A 19,612-nucleotide genomic window follows, 5' to 3' on the forward strand; every position below is an offset into this window, starting at 1 on the left:
TTGGCGGCGGGCTTGCCGCACTCTCTGTCGGCGGGATAGCCGCACTCTCTGTCGGCGGGATAGCCGCACTCTCTGTCGGCGGGAGTTGGATGGCGGCTGGTGAGGAGGAGTCGGGGATGATGGCTGACGAGGGGGAGCCGCGGCTGACAGGTTGGTTCCGGCTCGGGCCTGGACGCTTCCCAGACACCGAAGAATAGCCTCTCTCCAATACAATCCCGTGGTGTCTGGGAGGTCCATGGGACGGTGGAAAGTGGCCCCGAGCCGGAACATCTCTACGATGGTGGCGTCATTCAATGTTGTAGCCGCGGCGAGCTCGCAGAACTCCCAGGTGAACTTATAAAACGGGAGATCCAGGAGGGCTAGGGCGGCGACAGCTTCCACGAACTCCATGTTTGTGGTCGGTCCGTTCTTCTGTTACGGGTTTGTGGTTGTAGTAATGATAATAATGAATATAAATGAAAGAGAAGAGAACGAAACGGCATCAACTCCCTTTTCCCACTTTATTAACTTATAGAACGGACCAACACAGGGGGAAAACTGAGGACTTATAAAGGGCAGAGAACAAACGAGCAAACAAGATAAAGAAACATAGGTGGGGACAATGAATAATAATTAACCAATGAGGAACGGAACCAAACCAAACAAGGACAGACGGGAACTCAGACAGGCAGACACGTGACAAGAAGTTTGCATTTATTTTTTAGGTCAGGAAAACATTCACACCCATTCATTATGTACGCAATGGTTTAAGCAGAAAGTTTATCACACTGTTCACAACACCTAAATAATACTATTTTGCAGGGAAGTGCAATATTACATGCTCAGGAACCCTAACCCAAATTCCTAATAAAAATCTAGATTTCTTTTTATGTTTTACTATAATGAATAGTAGATAATTAGTTAATGTTCATTCAAATTCCCTTGGACATAAAAAAATAAATAAATAAAATAAATGCCGTCAGCGATAAAACCACCTAATCACTCTCAACCTGCATATTACAAAAAAAATCAAGGGTGGAGAAAAGTCAGTAATCATTAGAGTATTTACTGAAATCCATCAGTCAAAATTTCCGCCTATAATACCCAGCAGCACACAAAGAAAAAAATTGTTTTGACACGGTAACTTATTAAGTCACCTCTTGCATTCCTAAGGGACCAAGAGCTTCTAACTGCATAAATAACTATAATCTAATAAATGGTAAAGTGCCAGATTGTGTATAAGACTACGAGTGTATATGTGTACATATTTCAGTCGCAGCAAATGTATGTATGTGCTTCAGAAGTTACATTGCTTTTTGTGATACAATGTTTTCCACAATACCACATTGTCATGAACACGTTTGTCTGGTAGTTTCCAAACAAATTGACACAGTCAAAGGGGAGGGATTCCTACACCTGAGCTCACATATAACCACAAACTCCTCCTTTCAGCAGCATAACACTTAAGAGACAAAGGACCTTTAGTTTCCTGCCATCATAACATACACGTTGTGAGAACTGAATAACTTTTTAGAGGACACTAATTTTTGACACAAGGTAAGGCAATAATATTATAGAATATTGCTACTGACTTGATGATCCTGCTTGTAATATGTAAAGGAATAATGCTGATATTCTTAGAATTGGAATGAGAGTTTAAAACATTGATAAAGACATCATGCAATGTTATTATATATTTTAAATATGGTGGAGTGTTAATTTCCATTGCATTTTAATTAGTCTTGTGCTGACATTGCATTTTTTTACATTTTTTTATTTTTTTTTTATAAATCACTGTTTACATCTGTTTATCAGATATATATCAGTGCTTAGAGTAAAACAACTTAAATAACATTTCACATCTATTTTAGCATTAAAGCAACAACATCAGGATGTCCAACAACAAAAAGAAACCAAGTAAGTCTAAAAATCTCTTGAGAAAAAATGGAATAAACAAGGAATACAATTTAAAAACTCAAATTAAACTGAGTGGCATCAATGTGTTTAATGTTATTTTAATTATGTTTCTGCAGCAACAACTTCAATATTTTACAAAGAGCCAGCGATGGTGGAGGAATTGTACACTGGATACCTGGTCAAGTCCCCCGCTCAACCAGCTCTGACTAAAAACGCTGTACGTCTCATATTGCATTTCAGCCTGAAATCAAAATATCTGCTCTCTGTCAAAGACAGTTCCTCTGGTTGTGAAACTTAGCATTTTATATATCTGTTACAGAAATCATGGAAGCGTCGTTTCTTTGTGCTCTCCAAGACGGGTGAGGACGCCTACCAGTTAACATTCAATGCAAACAACGAAAGAAAAGAGATAGACCTTTCCAAGTAAGAAAAGACTGTACTTTATATATAAATGTATATAAAAGTATTTTCACACTATAATAAGGGTGTCTTTCTGTTTTAAAGGATCAGCCTGCTATTTATTGGCCCCGAAGCACATCAGAAGTGGGACTGGATCCAGAAAAACTTCAAGTGTTCTACATCCTCTGTGCTGTTCTTGAAGGTGGAAGATGATACACCAAAACACTCTAGAGACTATTTCCTCATTGGAGAAAACAGGTTTGACACAATAATTTTGACCAGAATTCTCATTTCCTTTTCCCAACATAGCTCAATAAAAGCTAGCATGATGCAGGCCAAAAAAAACAAAAATAATATTTAAAGCTTCCATGAAATCAAAATGAAAGTTTTTTGGCTTTTAGTACATGTCTATTAATTATGAAGCCATGTATATTTTAGTAGAGTATCATATACAGTAGTAAATATAGAAATTTAAATTGAGCTTTTTCGGCATGGCTAAGCATTTAGTATATTTCCAAAGCATATATAATATTAAAATATTAAAACAGCCAATACAGAAAATAAATGTGACGTACATCAGATCAAATTAACTTTTGTGGTTAATCTCATTAAATTTATTTAGAAATTAATTTCAAATATTCACTGAGCTGTAACTAAAGTAAAACACTAGATTTCATTTTTCATTGATTTTCATTTTTTGAGTCTTTAAGCAGTAGCTTAATAATTCTGCTTTTAAAGTTAGTTATATATACTGGAAATATAATTCTAGAAATCTTCTAATTTAAACTTATAATTTTCATTTGAAAAAAAGTGATGCAGTTTTTCAGAAGTGTTAAATGTTTTCTGGTGTTTTCAGTGATGATGTGGATGGTTGGCTCAATGCCTTAGTCAAAGTAATGAAGACCAAGAAATCAAGAAAGACCCTTCAGGTAAACATTAAAATATCTCTCTCTACCTGTCAAAGGTTTGGACACAGCTACTGTTTTTTTTTTTTTTATATTACCATTTCCTGAATAACGAATAACAAAAGGAAATATTGCAATTATGCAGTGATACAAATTGCACAAAAAAATATATATTTTTTTTTTAACATTATTATTACTTTATATATTTTATATATTTTTTGTTTTATGTAGAAATTTACATGTTAACAATTTATATTTATCTACAACTTATTACAAGCATTTATGCTCACGTGCTTTACTTTTGCCACAGGACAACAGATATAGATCAGCATCTGATCCTGTAAAGAGTTCAGAACCAAAGGTTGAGGATGAGCCTGATGACAGACGGTCAGCACCTGGATTAACGCTAACTTACCCGTCACTGTACAGCCATTACGACTATCCTCGCAAGCTCAGTGAACCTCCAATACCAGTAGCGTTCAAGGTTTTACACATTTACAGTTTCTTCAATATACAACATGCACATAAATGCTCTTAAACTTCCTATTGAAAAAAAATTAAACTCAAACCTCTATCTGGCAGATTCCAATTATTGAAGATGAAGATGAGAAGCAGGATGAATCACCAGAAGAAAATGCATACATGTCCATGGCATCATTGTAAGTGTTGGCCTAGTGGAATGTAAAATGTACTCTGTTACTAAAATACAATTTTTTAAGAGACATTTTAATTCATTTATTTTTCTGTGGTCTTTTCTGATTAGGCAAAGAGCTTTGAAAGAAGACCAACTGGAGGTGGACAATGCAAGCATTCAGAAAAAGTAATTTGAATTCTTGATTCACTGTTATGTACCTCTATTGTGTCAGCGTCTGTTGGCATTCGACACATTGTAATGTGTTTACTAAGTTCATTCCCCTACGTCCCTCAGATGCATTTAGATACAGATAGATTTGATTCATTGTTTATTTAAAGACTACAAAACAAATCTCACCCTGGAGTTGCTGAATGGTGTGTTACGTTGTTTGGAAACTTCCATTCTTGCTGAACAGGTCTGGTCACGGATGAATGTTAAGATTAAAGCAAATTTTTGACATGGTTTTAACATCTTAGGAGATGCAAATCATCTCTGACAAGAAAAATTCACCTCTACTGTTCCTCTGCAAGATTCTGCGAGGGAAATCCAGTCATTTCAATAGAATTTTCATGAGTTCCCCACTCAGATTTTTCTCATGGTCAAGTTAGTCATGCAAATGTACTGCACTAACCAACCAACAGAAAGCTGCTTGGTTTGAAAGTGACTTCCGTGTAAGCAGTGATCCATCCGTTGCTACATTATAGACAATGGACCTTTTTAGTCAAATTTAGTCAAAAAAGTATCAAACCAAGGTGGTTTTAGTCTTATTCAACACTAAAATGATCTTGATTATTGACCCCCTTTTGTTTATAAAATATATAGTATAGTTAATCTTATTTTTTGGTTGTCTTTTTCAGCACTTCCATTAATGGTCAAGAGTCCTCTGTGTGCAATGGTGCAGTCAACCAGGATGAGGACGATAAAAATAAATGGTAAATTTTGACTTGAATGCATCTTTTGAAAAAGCTAGAACTGCATTTTTCTGCTGAATGCACCTGAATGTCGTCATCTCTTTTTAACTTTCTTATTAGTGTATTATGCATAAAAGAGCTATATTTAGCATGAAAAATGTGCCATCTGTTTGAATTTCAATGCATATTTCTATTCTGCAGTGAAACACACACACATGTTGAGAAGGAGATCTGCGTTAGTCAAAATGATCTTAAAAACAGTCTGATCTTGACACAGGAAGAAGGAAAACCATGGTATAACTCTCATTGACAAATAATTACAGTTATTACAGATTAAAATGTATCCTATCCTGTTCCAACATTAACATGAGTACAAATGAACAACTTACATTGTATTATGTTTCTCATTGTTGTGCGTTCATCCTCTCCAGTGTCTCTGACTGTCGGAAGATTCAGGACTCGTGTCTCTTCCATAAGGGGGATCAGATCCTGGCCTTCAATGACCTGCTTATATACACAGTAGATGAGATTCAGATATACTTAAGAAGACTAAGCAAGGATGAGGTAAGATGATGATTCACAGTAAAATAATGTTTTGGTTTTTAATCGCTACATTCAGAGAGCTATAAATAATGCTTCTGAAATTACCTGCAGGTAAAACTCACTATTCGGCGGCTCATAGGATCCCAGCCTCTGCACTCTGAACCCTGCCCATCATAATGAGGACAAGAAACAAATCTCATGTGAATTCATCACCATCAAGATATCAGAAATGTGTCTGTGGGACATTAAAGCTCATTCAATCATACAGGTTGAAAACAAGGTGTAAATGAAGAACGTAAGAGGCAGTCAGGTTATCTAAAGTAACTTGCCCTCTTTTGACTGTATACGTAAATATGTATGTGAATGTTCGGTTCATTGATCTTAAAGTGTCACTAAGTTAAAAAATGATTAACATTTAGACTGTATATATATGTACATGAAACTATGTGAGTGGTAGTGGGTTTATTAGTTCACATCTGTTCATGTGAAGAACAAGAGTCAAGTATTACTTTATAATAAGTATGTAGGTTAATTCACATTGAAAAATGCACAGTTCAAAACTGTTCATGTATATTATCCTCTTTAAAGATGCACTTTTGTACAATCCTAACTGTATGAAGTACTTTATATACTGTGTATATACACGTTTTCTGTCATTGTGTATTTTGTTTTGCAAAGCATTTAACCAATGATGTATTGCTCCTAGTCATTATGCATTGATTCAAATGTTTCAGTCAGACTGATGATTACTGAATAACATGTAGCCTACGTAACATATACGCATGCATTATGCTGTAGAAAAGCATGTATTTGCACATTGTTACAATGTAAAGTATTATTAAACTTTTGAAACTATTTTTTTTTTTGCAATTATTTCATAAATATTTTATAAATATGCATATATTTTAAATAGAATTAGATATTACTTTTACAGAAATGTATGCAATTTTGTCATTTCTTTAGCATTTGTTTCAAAAATAGTCAAATAGCCTAGATATGATTTGACTATTTTTAAAAAGTCTCTGAAAGATGCAATATAATATATTTGTGCAGTTAGGAGATGGGGGATTGGACATATACAGACGTTTTAGATCCCAAGGTAATGTTTTGGCATTTCTCATTTGTCTCATGTATATCGTTCACAAGTGTGCATGGTACTATTAATTTCAAGCTGAATGATTTCAATTACTCATCTGTCACATGGACATTTGTGTCAAAGAGACACACTTGTGAACCTCCAGCAGGTATATTGGCACATGGCCATCAAGAAAAAAACAGGTTTGTTCATTTTAGAAATATTGCTTGTTATTGTAAAGGGATTTATTTAACCCTTTGCTGCCAGAGATACTGTGACCAGTTCACTCCACTTATTCTGATTATCAAGACTTAATTTGTAGCTGTGCAATAAGAAAATAATATCATCATATTGGGCCAGTGACAGAAAACTGAGTTGGGTCACACAAAACATGCTACATATGAGCTGCCGCCTTCTGTGACCCATGAGCCCATCTATGTTTGTCCCAAGAGGAAACACAAACTTCTACATACAAACAAACTTTATTAATATTTTCACTCTCTTTTTGCTCATGAGAAACAGAACAGAAATAAATCATGGAGTTGAATTGTCAGGCTTCATCTGTTTTTTTAAGATTATTAATTAAGTAATATGTTAAATTAATTTCCAAAAATGTAACTTTGAAATTTTTTTATAAACTAATCATACATTTTGTTTCACTGGCTTTCACTGAAGCAAAGCAAAATTAATAATGCTTTTACAATGGCATTGCATTGGAGACCTCAGTTGAAAGTGATAATGAGATGAACTGCAAAAGTTGCACTAATTTACTGATAGCAAATTTTACATCATTTACAAAAATATTAAAGCAAATGATCACAAGACAATGATTTCAGAACAAGGCAGCTTATCAAAAAGACCAGAGCAATACAATTTTGTAGCATATGAAAATATGTACTAAATATATATTTAAAAAGTATATTGTTTCCATGATGTTCTAAAACAAATGCGTGTTCTTTGTAAATGCCTATAATGCAATAATGTAAATTTTATTCAAATTCAAATTCAGTGTATTACTTTTGATTGTGTATTTTATACGGTATATGTAGCTTTTTTATTATAAAGATTTACTCTTGGCTTATTCCAAATTTTGGAGTTCCTAAATTGTCCTCAAATTCAGTTTAATTGTACAATTTATCTATATGCTTAAATCAACCTGATCTCACAGAATTCCGTGTAATGTTCACGGACTTAATTAACCCCGAATCTGTGGTGGCATCACGGAATCGCCGAAAATTCCGTGATGGGCTCACAGAAGGCATCAGCCGTGGTCCATGCACGGATTCACTGGATTCACCAGCGCTGCATCGGACCACGTAAAGTGACTCCGATGCAGTTATACTTTCACTGTAGTACCTGACCCCATCCCTACCCTAAACCTACCCAGTTCTGAACAATAATGATGACGATAAATTCCCCAGTATCGCGTCGGCATATTGATGCTAAGGGTTTCCGTGCGTGGAGCACGGCTGATGCCTGTCACTGACTTGCATTGGTATCACTTCTGTGAACCCATCACGGAATTTTTTCTGTGAGCCCATCACGGAATTTTCGGCGATTCCGTGATGCCACCACAGATTCGGAGGTTAATTAACTCCGTGAACATTACACGGAATTCTGTGAGATCATGTTGGCTTAAATAATTATCTGCATTCTTTACAGAGCGCAAGGTAAAAAAAACAAAAAAACAGGTCAGTAGTTTGCATGTATTTTTAGGTCTTATACAAAAAGTGCAACAGTGAAACACATTCCCATTTACAGTACCATTTACACACCCTTTATGTACACTAATCAGTTTATCACACTAAAAATCTATAATATAGTTTATCGCTATAAAATCAGCTTTTTTTCCTTTTATTCAAAGCATTAATTAAAATTACTGCATATAGGCTTATAATGCATATTAATTAGTTAATGTCCATTCAAATAGTTAAAAATGTTGTGACATTCTGGTTCTATGACATTTATTTATCATGACAGTTATTTCTTATATACCGTGTAGACTACCACACATTTTTTTAACCCCTGGAGACACAAAATCAAATGCCGTCAATGATAAAACCACCTAATCTCTCCCAACCCCAATTCATCTTGCCAAGAGCATGCTACACTTGGAAAAAAGCCAGGAAAATACGGTGGAGGAAAGACAATTACAGTATCATTAGAGTATTTACTGAAATCCATCAGTCAAGATTTCCCCCTAAAATCCCCAACAGCATACAGAGAAAGAATGAATTATTTTTTGGCACGGTAACTTAAGTCACCTCTTGCATTCCTAAGGGGAACCAAGAGCTTCTAACTGCATAAATAATTATAACCAAATAAACCGTAAAGTGCCAGATTGTACTGTATAAGACTATGAGTGTATAGGTGTACATATTTCAGTCGCAGCTTACTTCATGTGCTTTAGAAGCTATATTTCTCTTTGTGGTATCGTGTTTACCACAACACCATTATGCCATGAACACGTTTGTCTGGTAGTTTCCATAAACAAATAACAGACAAAGTCAAAGGGGAGGGATTCCTACACCTGAGCTCACATATAACCACAAACTCCTCCTTTTACCAGCATAACACTCTGGAAGAGACAAAAGGCCTCTATCTTCCTCCTAAACTGCCATCATAACATACACGTCGTGAGAGCTGAATAACTTTGTATGGTGACACAAGGTATGGCAATACTATTATAGAATATGGCTACTGATATGATGATTCTGCTTGATGCTTGTAACATGCAAAGAAATAATGCTGATACTATTTATGTGAATTTAAAACTTTCATAAAGACATTTTAATTTAATACAATTAATTTCCATTGCATTTTAATTGTTCTTGCGATGACACTGCATTTTTTCTTTTTTTTTACAAAATCATAAATCACTTTTGTTTACATCTGTTTATCAGATATATCAGTGGCTTACAGCAAAACACGAATTTTAACACCAACATCAGGATGTCCAACAACAAAAAGAAACCAAGTAAGTCTAAAAATCTATTTGGAAAAATTAGATAATCAAGACAACTGTAAAACTCAAAATTAAACTGTGTGGCATTAATGTGTTTAATGTTATTTTAATTATGTTTCTGCAGCAGCAACTTCAATATTTTACAGTGAACCAGCGATGGTGGAGGAATTGTACACTGGATACCTGGTCAAGTCCCCCCCTCTAACAACCCTAACTAAAAACACTGTACGTCTCATATTGCAATTCAACCTGAAATCAAAATATCTGCTGTCTGTCAAAGACAGTTCCTCTGTTTGTGAATCTTAGCAGTTTTATCTGTTACAGAAATCATGGAAGCGTCGTTTCTTTGTGCTTTCCAAGACGGGTGAGGACGCCTACCAGCTGACATATCATGCAAACAACGAAAGGAGAGACAAACCTTTAGGAGAGATAGACCTTTCTAAGTATGGAAAAGACTGTCAAAGTCATAAATAAATAAATGAAGTATTTTCACACTATAATGAGGTTGTCTTTCTGTTTTAAAGGATCAGCCTGCTGTTTATTGGACCCGAGGCACATCAGAAGTGGGACTGGATCCAAAAAAACTTCAACTGTTCTCCATCCTCTGTGCTCTTCTTGAAGGTGGAACATGACACACCAAAACACTCTAGAGACTATTTCCTCATTGGAGAAAACAGGTTTGCACCGTCATTTAGACCATACTTCTCATTGCTATCACTATACAGTTCTATGAAAGCCAGCATGACACAGGCTAAATAAATAAAAATAACTAAATACATAATAATTAAAGGCTCCATGAAATCAAAATGAATGTTTCTTGACTTTTAGTCCATGTCTATATTTTGGCTATTTTGAAGCCAACTTTTCTAGTCTTTAAGCTGTTGCTTAATTTTCTGCTTTTTAAATTAGTTATATATACTGGAAATATAATTCTAGAAATATTTTATTTTAAACTTTTATTTTTCATTTTAAAATAACTGTGTTTTTCAGAAGTGTTAAATGTTTTCTGGTGTTTTCAGTGATGATGTGGATGGTTGGCTCAATGCCTTAGTCAAAGTAATGAAGACCAAGAAATCACGAAGTGCCCTTCAGGTAAACATTAAAATATCTCTCTCTTCACATGTATGCATATATAAACTTTCTGTCAAAGTTTGGTCACACCTACTGACTTTTTTATTTCCTGAATAATAAATAACAAAAGGAAATATGGCAATTATGCAGTGTGATTCCAAAAATATCAAAACGATCTTCTTCAAAGTAGCCACCATTTGCTAATATAATTATTTTTATATTATTATTACTTTACATAATTTATTTATTGCTTTATTTAGAAATGTAAATGTTCATTTTATATTTATCTACAACTTATTACAAGCATTTATGCTCACGTGCTTTACTTTTGCCACAGGACAACAGATATAGATCAGCATCTGATCCTGTAAAGAGTTCAGAACCAAAGGTTGAGGATGAGCCTGATGACAGACGGTCAGCACCTGAATTAATGCTAACTTACCCGTCACTGTACAGCCATTACGACTATCCTCGCAAGCTCAGTGAACCTCCAATACCAGTAGCACTCAAGGTTTTACACATTTACACACCGTTTGTTCAATATACAACATACACATAAATGTTCTTCCTATTGAAAAAATTAAACTCAAACCTCTATCTGGCAGAATCCAGTTACTGAGGATGAAGATGAGAAGGGCGAGATGCAGGATGAATCTGCAGAGGACAGCAGTGAATACATGTCCATGGCATCATTGTATGTCTTTGAGATGTCACTAACTGATCTAGTGGAATGTAAAATGTACTCTGTTAATAAAATACAATTTGTCTGTGGTCTTTTCTGATTAGGCAAAGAGCTTTGGGATTTGATCAACAGGAAATGGACACTACATGCATGCAGACAAAGTAATTTTGAATTCTTGATTCACTGTTATGTTCCTCATGCACTATTGTGTCAGTAGTGTGAGATATGATTTACTCAGTGTCTGTTGCCATTTGACACGCTGTAATGTTTTCACTAAGTTCACTGTTTTGGTTGTCTTTTTCAGCACTTCCATTAATGGTCAAGAGTCCTCTGTGTGCAATGGTGCAGTCAATCAGGATGGGGACGATAAAAATAAATGGTAAATTTTGACTTGAATGCATCTTTTGAAAAAGCATTTTTCTGCTAAATGCACCTGAATGATGTCACATCTTTTTTACTTTCTTATTAGTGTATTATGCATAGAGCTATAATCAGCATGAAAAATGTGGCATCTGTTTGAATTTTATCAATGCATATTTCTATTCTGCAGTGAAATGCACACACATGTTGAGAAGGAGATCTGCGTTAGTCAAAATGATCTGAAAAACAGTCTGATTTTGACTCAGGCAGAGGGCAAACCATGGTACAACTCTCACTGATAATACAGTTACTACAGTTTAATATGTACCCTATCCTGATAGAGAAAACATTAACATGAATACAAATGAACAACTTACATTGTTTCTCATTGTTGTGCGTTCATCCTCTCCAGTGTCTCTGACTGTCGGAAGATTCAGGACTCGTGTCTCTTCCATAAGGGGGATCAGATCCTGGCCTTCAATGACCTGCTTATATACACAGTAGAAGAGATTCAGACATACTTAAGAAGACTAAGCAAGGATGAGGTAAGATGATGATTTACAGTAAAAGAATGTTTTTTTTTAATCGCTACATTCAGAGAGCTATAAATAATGCTTCTGAAATTACCTGCAGGTAAAACTCACTATTCGGCGGCTCATAGGATCCCAGCCTCTGCACTCTGAACCCTGCCCATCATAATGAGGACAAGAAACAAATCTCATGTGAATTCATCACCATCAAGATATCAGAAATGTGTCTGTGGGACATTAAAGCTCATTCAATCATACAGGTTGAAAACAAGGTGTAAATGAAGAACAGAAGAGGTTATCTAAAGTAATTTGTCCTCTTTTGACTGTACATTAATCATGTAAATGTGTAAAACAATGTGAATGTTAGGACTCTCTGGCCTTGAAATGCCACTGGGTGAAAGAAATCAGTACCATCTATTCTAGACTGTATATGAAACTATGTGAGTGGTAGTGGGTTTATTAGTTCACATTTGTTAATGTGAAGAACAAGAGTCAAGTATTACTTTACAATAAGTATAACGGTTAATTCACGTTGAAAAATGCACAGTTCAAAACTGTTCATGTATATTATCCTCTTTAAAGACGCACTTTTTTTACAATCCTAACTGTATGAGATACTTTATATACTGTGTATATACAAGTTTTCTGTCATTGTGTATTTTGTTTTTCAAAGCATTTAACCAATGATGTATTGCTCCTAGTCATTATGCACTGATTCAAATGTTTCAGTCACTCTTTAGATTGATGATTACTGAATAACATGTAGCCTATGTAATATATACACGAATTATGCTGTAAAAGGCATGTATTTGCACTTTGTTACAATGTGAAGTATTAATAAACTTTTGAAACATTTTTAAATTTTATAAATGTTATAAAAATACACATTTTTTATATAATTAGATATTACTTTTACAGAAATGTCTAGAATCTATTTTCAAATAGTCTCTGAAACATACAGTACATTAAAACATATGGTTCACTGCTTAAATAATCGTTCACACAGATTGTTGGATCCCAAGATAAAGCTTTGACATTTCTGACTTGAAAACGTCTCATGCATTTCATACAAGTGTATACAAATAATTTCTTAAAGCTGAATCATCAAGAGAATCAAAAAACTAGGGGAATCAAGAGTGCATGTGCATAGAGAATAAATATGCAACAAGAGCATAAATAAACTGCATGAAAAATAGAATCCAAGAAATGGGAAATGGTGTATAAGTCTATGAATGTACAGGTGCATCTCAATAAGTCAAGTCAAGTCAAGTTGAGCTTTATTGTCATTCCGCTACATGCGGGGGCATACAGTGGAACGAAATGTCGTGCCTCACAGGACCACGGTGCTACATAAATACAGGCATACAACAATGGAGTAAGACAATATAAACCTAATAAAATAAATTATAATGTCGTGGAAAAGTTCATTTATTTCAGTAATTCAACTCAAATTGTGAAACTCGTGTATTAAATAAATTCAATGCACACAGACTGAAGTAGTTTAAGTCTTTGGTTCTTTTAATTGTGATGATTTTGGCTCACATTTAACAAAAACCCACCAATTCACTATCTCAACAAATTAGAATACTTCATAAGAACAGTTTTAGTGAATTTTTAGTGAATAGTGAAAAAGTATGTTCATTTACTGTATATGTACTCAATACTTGGTAGGAGCTCCTTTTGTTTTAATTACTGCCTCAATTCGGCATGGCATGGAGGTGATCAGTTTGTGGCACTGCTGAGGTGGTATGGAAGCCCAGTTTTCTTTGACAGTGGCCTTCAGCTCATCTGCATTTTTTGGTTTCTTGTTTCTCATTTTCCTCTTGACAATATCCCATAGATTCTCTATGGGGTTCAGGTCTGGTGAGTTTGCTGGCCAGTCAAGCACACCAACACCATGGTCATTTAACCAACTTTTGGTGCTTTTGGCAGTGTGGGCAGGTGCCAAATCCTGCTGGAAAATGAAATCAGCATCTTAAAAAGCTGGTCAGCAGAAGGAAGCATGAAGTGCTCCAAAATTTCTTGGTAAACGGGTGCAGTGACTTTGGTTTTCAAAAAACACAATTAACCAACACCAGCAGATGACATTGCACCCCAAATCATCACAGACTGTGGAAACTTAACACTGGACTTCAAGCAACTTGGGCTATGAGCTTCTCCACCCTTCCTCCAGACTCTAGGACCTTGGTTTCCAAAAGAAATACAAAACTTGCTCTCATCTGAAAAGAGGACTTTGGACCACTGGGCAACAGTCCAGTTTTTCTTCTCCTTAGCCCAGGTAAGACGCCTCTGACATTGTCTGTGGTTCAGCAGTGGCTTAACAAGAGGAATACGACAACTGTAGCCAAATTCCTTGACACGTCTGTGTGTGGTGGCTCTTGATGCCTTGACCCCAGCGTCAGTTCATTCCTTGTGAAGTTCACCCAAATTCTTGAATCGATTTTGCTTGACAATCCTCATAAGGCTGCGGTTCTCTCGGTTGGTTGTGTATCTTTTTCTTCCACACTTTTTCCTTAAACTCAGCTTTTAACATGCTTGGATACAGCACTCTGTGAACAGCCAGCTTCTTTGACAATGAATGTTTGTGGCTTACCCTCCTTGTGAAGGGTGTCAATGATTGTCTTCTGGACAACTGTCAGATCAGCAGTCTTCCCCATGATTGTGTAGCCTAGTGAACCAAACTGAGAGACCATTTTGAAGGCTCAGGAAACCTTTGCAGGTGTTTTGAGTTGATTAGCTGATTGGCATGTCACCATATTCTAATTTGTTGAGATAGTGAATTGGTGGGTTTTTGTTAAATGTGAGCCAAAATCTTCACAATTAAAAGAACCAAAGACTTAAACTACTTCAGTCTGTGTGCACTGAATTTATTTAATACACGAGTTTCACAATTTGAGTTAAATTACTGAAATAAATGAACTTTTCCACGACATTCTAATTTATTGAGATGCACCTGTATATGTGTACATAATTCAGTCATAGCTCAGAGTATGTGCTTCAGAAGCTACATGACATGAACACGCTTGTCTGGTAAGTTCATCAAAGGAATGACAAAGTCAAAGGGGAGGAACTTAATCCTGAGCTCACATATAACCAGAAACAACTCCTTTTACCAGCATAACACTCTGGAAGAAACAAAGGACTTTTAGTTTCCTCCTAAACTACCATCATAACATACATGTTGTGAGAACTTTTCAGAGGACACTGATTTTACCGTGACACAAGGTAGACCAATAATAATATACAATATGGCAGCCGATATGATGATTCTGCTTTGTGATGTTTGTAACATGTAGAATAATAATGCTGATACTATCTGAGAAAAATTGAGTTTAAAATAATGTAATATTATTATATAACATATTAAACATTTGAAATATGGTGGAGGGTTAATTTCCATTGCACTGTAATTAGACTTATTGTGCTGCTGACAGCAGAAATCATACATTGCTGTTGTTTACTTCTGTTTATCAGATATATATCAGTGGCTTACAGTAAAAAACGTAAACATTTCACATCTATTTTAGAACTAAAGCAAACAACATCAGGATGTCCAACAACAAGAAATCTCGTAAGTCTAAAATCTCTTAGGAAAAATGGTATAATCAAGGAGCTTAAACACTAAATGGAATTGTGCAGCATTTAATGCTGATCAGCTATAATTATGTTTCTGCAGCAGCAACTGCAAAATTTTACAGAGAACCAGAAGTGAAGGAATTGTACACTGGATACCTGGTCAAGTCCCCCCCGCTGACAGCCCTAACTAAAAACACTGTACGTTTCATATTGCAATTCAACCTGAAACTGAAATATCTGCAGTCTGTCAAAGACAGTTCCTCTGTTTAAGAAACTTAGCAGTTTTATTTATCTCTTACAGAAATCATGGAAGAAACGTTTCTTTGTGCTCTCCAAAAAAACGGATGAGGACTCCTACCAGCTGACATATCATGTAAACGAACGGAGAGACAAGCCTTTGGGAGTGATAGACATTTCTAAGTAAGGAAAAGACTGTCTCACAAATAAATACATAAAGTGTTTTCATACTACAATGAGAACGTCTTCCTGTTTTAAAGGATCAGCTTGCTGTTCACTAGCCCTGAGACACATCAGAAGTGGGACTGGGTCAAGAAACCATCCAAGGGCTCTCCATCCTCTGTGCTGTTCTTGAAGGTGGAAGACGACATACTAAAACCCTCTAGAGAATATTTCCTCATTGGAGAAAACAGGTTTGCCACCATTATTAGAACCATATCTCTCATTGTCATCATAACATAGTTCCATGAAAGTAGTGTTCAGTGTTTTCTGGTGTTTTTTAGTGCTGATGTGGATGGTTGGCTCAATGCATTATTCAAGGCAATGAAGACCCAGAAATCACAAAATAAACAACGACAAAAAGATGATACTCCGGTAAACAAACCTTCTCTCTCCCTCTCTGTCTTTACACAGATGCTTATATAAACTATCAGTCATATGTTTGAGCACCCCTACTGATATTTACTACCATTCGAGAATAATAAAAAAAAAAAACATAAGCAAATATGGCAATTATCCAGTAACCAAAAACAAGAATTATTTTTGATCAGAAGGTTTTAACATCATAAGAAACAAAAAAATTCAGTCAAGCGTACCAAAACTTTTGAGAGGTTGTGAATGCTCACATGCTTTACCTTTTTCCACAGGAAAAGAGATCTAGATCAATGTCTTTACTTGTGAACTATTCAGAACCAAAGGTTGAGGATGAACCTAATGACAGACGGTCAGCACCTGAATTAATGCCAACTTACCCGCCACCGGACAGCCATTACGTCTATCCTCGCAAGCTCAGCGAACCTCCAATACCAGTAACATGCAAGGTTTTACACAATTAAACACAGTTTCTTTCACATATGTATGCATATGACAAAACACACAAACAAAACTCTAACCTCTATCTGGCAGTTTCCAGTTATTGAGGAAAAAGATGAGACGGACGAAAAGCAGGATGGACCTCCAGAGGACAGCAGTGAATACATGTCCATGGGATCAGTGTAAGTGTTTGAGAGCACTTTTCCCATTGACCTCGTGGAATGCACTCTGTCGATAAAACACAATTTTCAGTGACACAGTTTAATTTGATTTTTCTTTGACCTTTTCTGATTAGGAAAATGGTGTTGGAAGATGACCAACAGGAGGATGACACTGCATGCAAACAGAAAAAGTAATTTTCTTTGATTCACTGTTATTTACCTCATGAGTTTTGCAAGATATGATAAATATCTGAATTATCAGTGTGTTACTGTTTGCCACATTTTAATGTGTTCACAAAATTCCTTCCACTTCATGCCCCAGATGCAACATATGTGTGATTTTCTTATATTTGAACACTACCAAAGAGCACTGTTTTGTTTCTTAGCATCAATTAGCAGTCTATTTTGCGGTTTTCTTTCTTGCAGAACTGGTCTGGTTTTGGATGACTATTAAAATGAAAGCAAACATTCGGCAAGGTTTTAACATAGCTGAGAGATGCAATCATCAAGATGTTTAATATCTAAAAAGGATGTGGTCTATGGTAGTTTGACCCTTAATAAAATTAAACAATCAAATGAAATGGTAAAAATTATAGCAACAATTCTGTATTCATAAGTCAGTTTTACCAAGATCATAGCAGTTGTGGAAAAGCTACTAGTACGTTCTTCTGCTGAATACACTTAGGACTGACACCTTCTCTGTTTTTCTGATGTGATTTTTATTTTTTTCCCCCCAGTGATGATCACAATCATTCTAAGCAATCAATCAGCTTCAGTGGAAACTGTGCCTCTACTGAGTTGGACAACAGGTGATTTTTATCATTTTAAACAGGGCTGTAACCACCATATTCAGACTCGTACAGGTTTTTAGTGGCTGATTATTATTAGTGGTCCACACTGATCTTAAATCTGTGGATACATCCTTAATTTCATACTGGAAATACCATTAGCAGGGTGCTTCTGCTTTAGAGAAAACAACTACTGAGTGTATCAATGTGTCAGTTGTTGAGTAAAATTCTATTCTTTCCTAATTAAAATCATCAGATATATGTAGCACTGTGGTTATGATAAATGTGGCATTTGTATTTCTCTGCTTTGTAGTGAAACGTACACACATGTTGAGAAGGAGACCTGTGATAGTCAAAATGATCTGAAAGACAGTCTGACCTTGACACAAGAAGGCAAACCAAGGTACAACTCTACAATAGATAATTAATGACACAGTCTGTTCTAGAATCAATAGTAATATGAGTAGAAATGAACTACTTTATATTATATTTCATCTCTCATCATCTTCTTCTCCAGTGTGTCTGAGTGTCGTCAGATTCAGGACTCAAGTGGGGATCAGACCCTGCCTCCAGGCACCGTACAAGAGATTCAGAAATACATCAAAAGACTAAGCAAGGATGAGGTAAGACGATAATTCACAGTAAAGGAACTGACTTTTTTTCATCACTCTAATAAGAGACCGATAAATAACTGTTACTGAAATTATCTGCAGGTAAAACTCCTAATTCAGCGGCTTCCAGCCCTCACTCTGAACCCTGCCCATCACACTGAGGACACAAAACAAAGTCTAATGCGAAATCTCTCACCACCATCAAAATAACAGAAATGTTGTACACATGTCTCATTTAGCATGTAAATATGTAAAAAAAATAAAAAAAAATTAAATGTACATGAAATTACATGAGTGCCCTAGTAAAAAAAATAAATATAATTAAAGTACATTTATTTTATACTAAATATAGTTCAAATCTATTAACATATTTATTGACATATCGCTCGAGACTTACTGATATAAAAATTACAATTAAACTTTATTTGGAGTACTTCTGCACAATGCACATTTCTTAATATTAAGCCTAAAATTTGTTTTAATGTCACTATTGATGAGGATTGTATGATCGTTAAATGCAACATATTTAAAGTGTACCTGACGTATACTTGCAATAGCTCCACTTTAGCACAATCAAATATACTTCAATACACATTTAGTTGGACTTCTGCACAATTAAAGTGCACAAAATCAGTTGTTCCAATTTAGCAGACTTTAAGATACCTTGTATACCAAAAACTGCAGGGTATTTTTATTAAGTATTTGTAGTATAATTAACATGAAATAAATGTATTTCAGATACATTTTAATATATTTATTTTTTCACTAGGGTGGCAGTGGATACTGTATATATTTGTTTGTTTGAAGAACAAGTGTCAAGCATTACTAAAAAACTAGTATGAGAGTTAATTCACAGTGAAAAACTAATAGTTCTACACTGTTCATATATTTTAAAGCAGCACTTTTTTGTCATTGTATATTCTTTATTTGTTTTGCAATACTTGTAATCAGTCACACGCTGCTCCCAACCATTATGCATTGCTTTAAATGTTTGTCTGATGATTACTGAATTACAGTAAGTAGTCTGCTTAATGATAGATGAATTATGCTTTAGAAAAGCAAGCATTTTGCACATTGTTACACTGTGAAGTGTTATTAAACTTACCATTTGACAGTTTCAGCCTTTTTTCTAATAAGCTGTGTGCATGCGATAACATATGTACATAAAAATTATATTAGTAGTTAATTTCTTAACAAGCACAACAGACTTTATTAGTGTTTTTTTAAACACACATT

The 19,612-nt window shown here is 35.2% G+C and overlaps 4 protein-coding genes across 16 annotated transcripts in view; 3 read left to right on the top strand and 1 right to left on the bottom strand.

The window, feature by feature from the left end:
* Positions 1 to 19,612, bottom strand: part of si:ch211-28p3.4 (probable E3 ubiquitin-protein ligase TRIML1) — a 33,010-nt gene that overhangs the window by 13,126 nt on the left and 272 nt on the right. For 2 of the 11 annotated variants that reach the window (XM_058794647.1, XM_058794640.1), the window contains exons 2-9: positions 16,897 to 17,044; positions 12,069 to 12,127; positions 11,819 to 11,929; positions 10,992 to 11,121; positions 5,394 to 5,452; positions 5,135 to 5,249; positions 4,192 to 4,251; positions 3,770 to 3,871 (exon numbers count right to left, since the gene is read on the bottom strand). The gene's annotated coding sequence lies outside the window, so the exon portion shown is untranslated. Of the gene's footprint in view, positions 1 to 3,769; positions 3,872 to 4,191; positions 4,642 to 5,134; positions 5,253 to 5,393; positions 5,453 to 10,991; positions 11,122 to 11,818; positions 11,930 to 12,068; positions 12,175 to 16,755; positions 16,802 to 16,896; positions 17,045 to 19,612 lie in introns of those variants that run through there. The other 9 variants (XM_058794641.1, XM_058794648.1, XM_058794649.1 and 6 more) reach the window with 9 other exon arrangements.
* LOC131551594 (pleckstrin homology domain-containing family S member 1-like) lies at positions 1,428 to 6,143 on the top strand. Its single transcript, XM_058794639.1, has 13 exons — positions 1,428 to 1,536; positions 1,851 to 1,896; positions 2,013 to 2,113; positions 2,216 to 2,319; positions 2,401 to 2,553; positions 3,152 to 3,224; positions 3,511 to 3,684; positions 3,783 to 3,859; positions 3,964 to 4,020; positions 4,692 to 4,766; positions 4,947 to 5,039; positions 5,177 to 5,309; positions 5,400 to 6,143. Exons 2-13 carry the CDS (start codon positions 1,872 to 1,874, stop codon positions 5,463 to 5,465), a joined length of 1,131 nt encoding a protein of 376 aa, XP_058650622.1. The 5' UTR covers positions 1,428 to 1,536; positions 1,851 to 1,871; the 3' UTR covers positions 5,466 to 6,143.
* Positions 8,930 to 12,213, top strand: LOC131551593 (pleckstrin homology domain-containing family S member 1-like). 2 transcript variants are annotated; one of them, XM_058794637.1, is made up of 13 exons: positions 8,930 to 9,033; positions 9,267 to 9,340; positions 9,453 to 9,553; positions 9,653 to 9,771; positions 9,853 to 10,005; positions 10,348 to 10,420; positions 10,737 to 10,910; positions 11,005 to 11,093; positions 11,186 to 11,242; positions 11,386 to 11,460; positions 11,632 to 11,724; positions 11,854 to 11,986; positions 12,075 to 12,213. In XM_058794637.1, the coding sequence occupies exons 2-13, from the start codon at positions 9,316 to 9,318 to the stop codon at positions 12,138 to 12,140; spliced, it is 1,158 nt and encodes a 385-aa protein (XP_058650620.1). In that variant the 5' UTR covers positions 8,930 to 9,033; positions 9,267 to 9,315; the 3' UTR covers positions 12,141 to 12,213. The 2 variants fall into 2 exon arrangements, with proteins under 2 accessions (XP_058650620.1, XP_058650621.1); XM_058794638.1 differs by having other exon boundaries at positions 9,456 to 9,553.
* LOC131551592 (pleckstrin homology domain-containing family S member 1-like) lies at positions 15,095 to 19,591 on the top strand. 2 transcript variants are annotated; one of them, XM_058794634.1, is made up of 13 exons: positions 15,095 to 15,196; positions 15,499 to 15,542; positions 15,648 to 15,745; positions 15,849 to 15,967; positions 16,045 to 16,197; positions 16,288 to 16,378; positions 16,651 to 16,824; positions 16,910 to 16,998; positions 17,112 to 17,168; positions 17,715 to 17,786; positions 18,079 to 18,168; positions 18,283 to 18,388; positions 18,479 to 19,591. In XM_058794634.1, the coding sequence occupies exons 2-13, from the start codon at positions 15,521 to 15,523 to the stop codon at positions 18,584 to 18,586; spliced, it is 1,179 nt and encodes a 392-aa protein (XP_058650617.1). In that variant the 5' UTR covers positions 15,095 to 15,196; positions 15,499 to 15,520; the 3' UTR covers positions 18,587 to 19,591. The 2 variants fall into 2 exon arrangements, with proteins under 2 accessions (XP_058650617.1, XP_058650618.1); XM_058794635.1 differs by having other exon boundaries at positions 15,121 to 15,196; positions 15,651 to 15,745.

This window comes from Onychostoma macrolepis, chromosome 12 (genome assembly GCF_012432095.1).
Source record: "Onychostoma macrolepis isolate SWU-2019 chromosome 12, ASM1243209v1, whole genome shotgun sequence".
Taxonomy (NCBI): domain Eukaryota; kingdom Metazoa; phylum Chordata; class Actinopteri; order Cypriniformes; family Cyprinidae; genus Onychostoma; species Onychostoma macrolepis.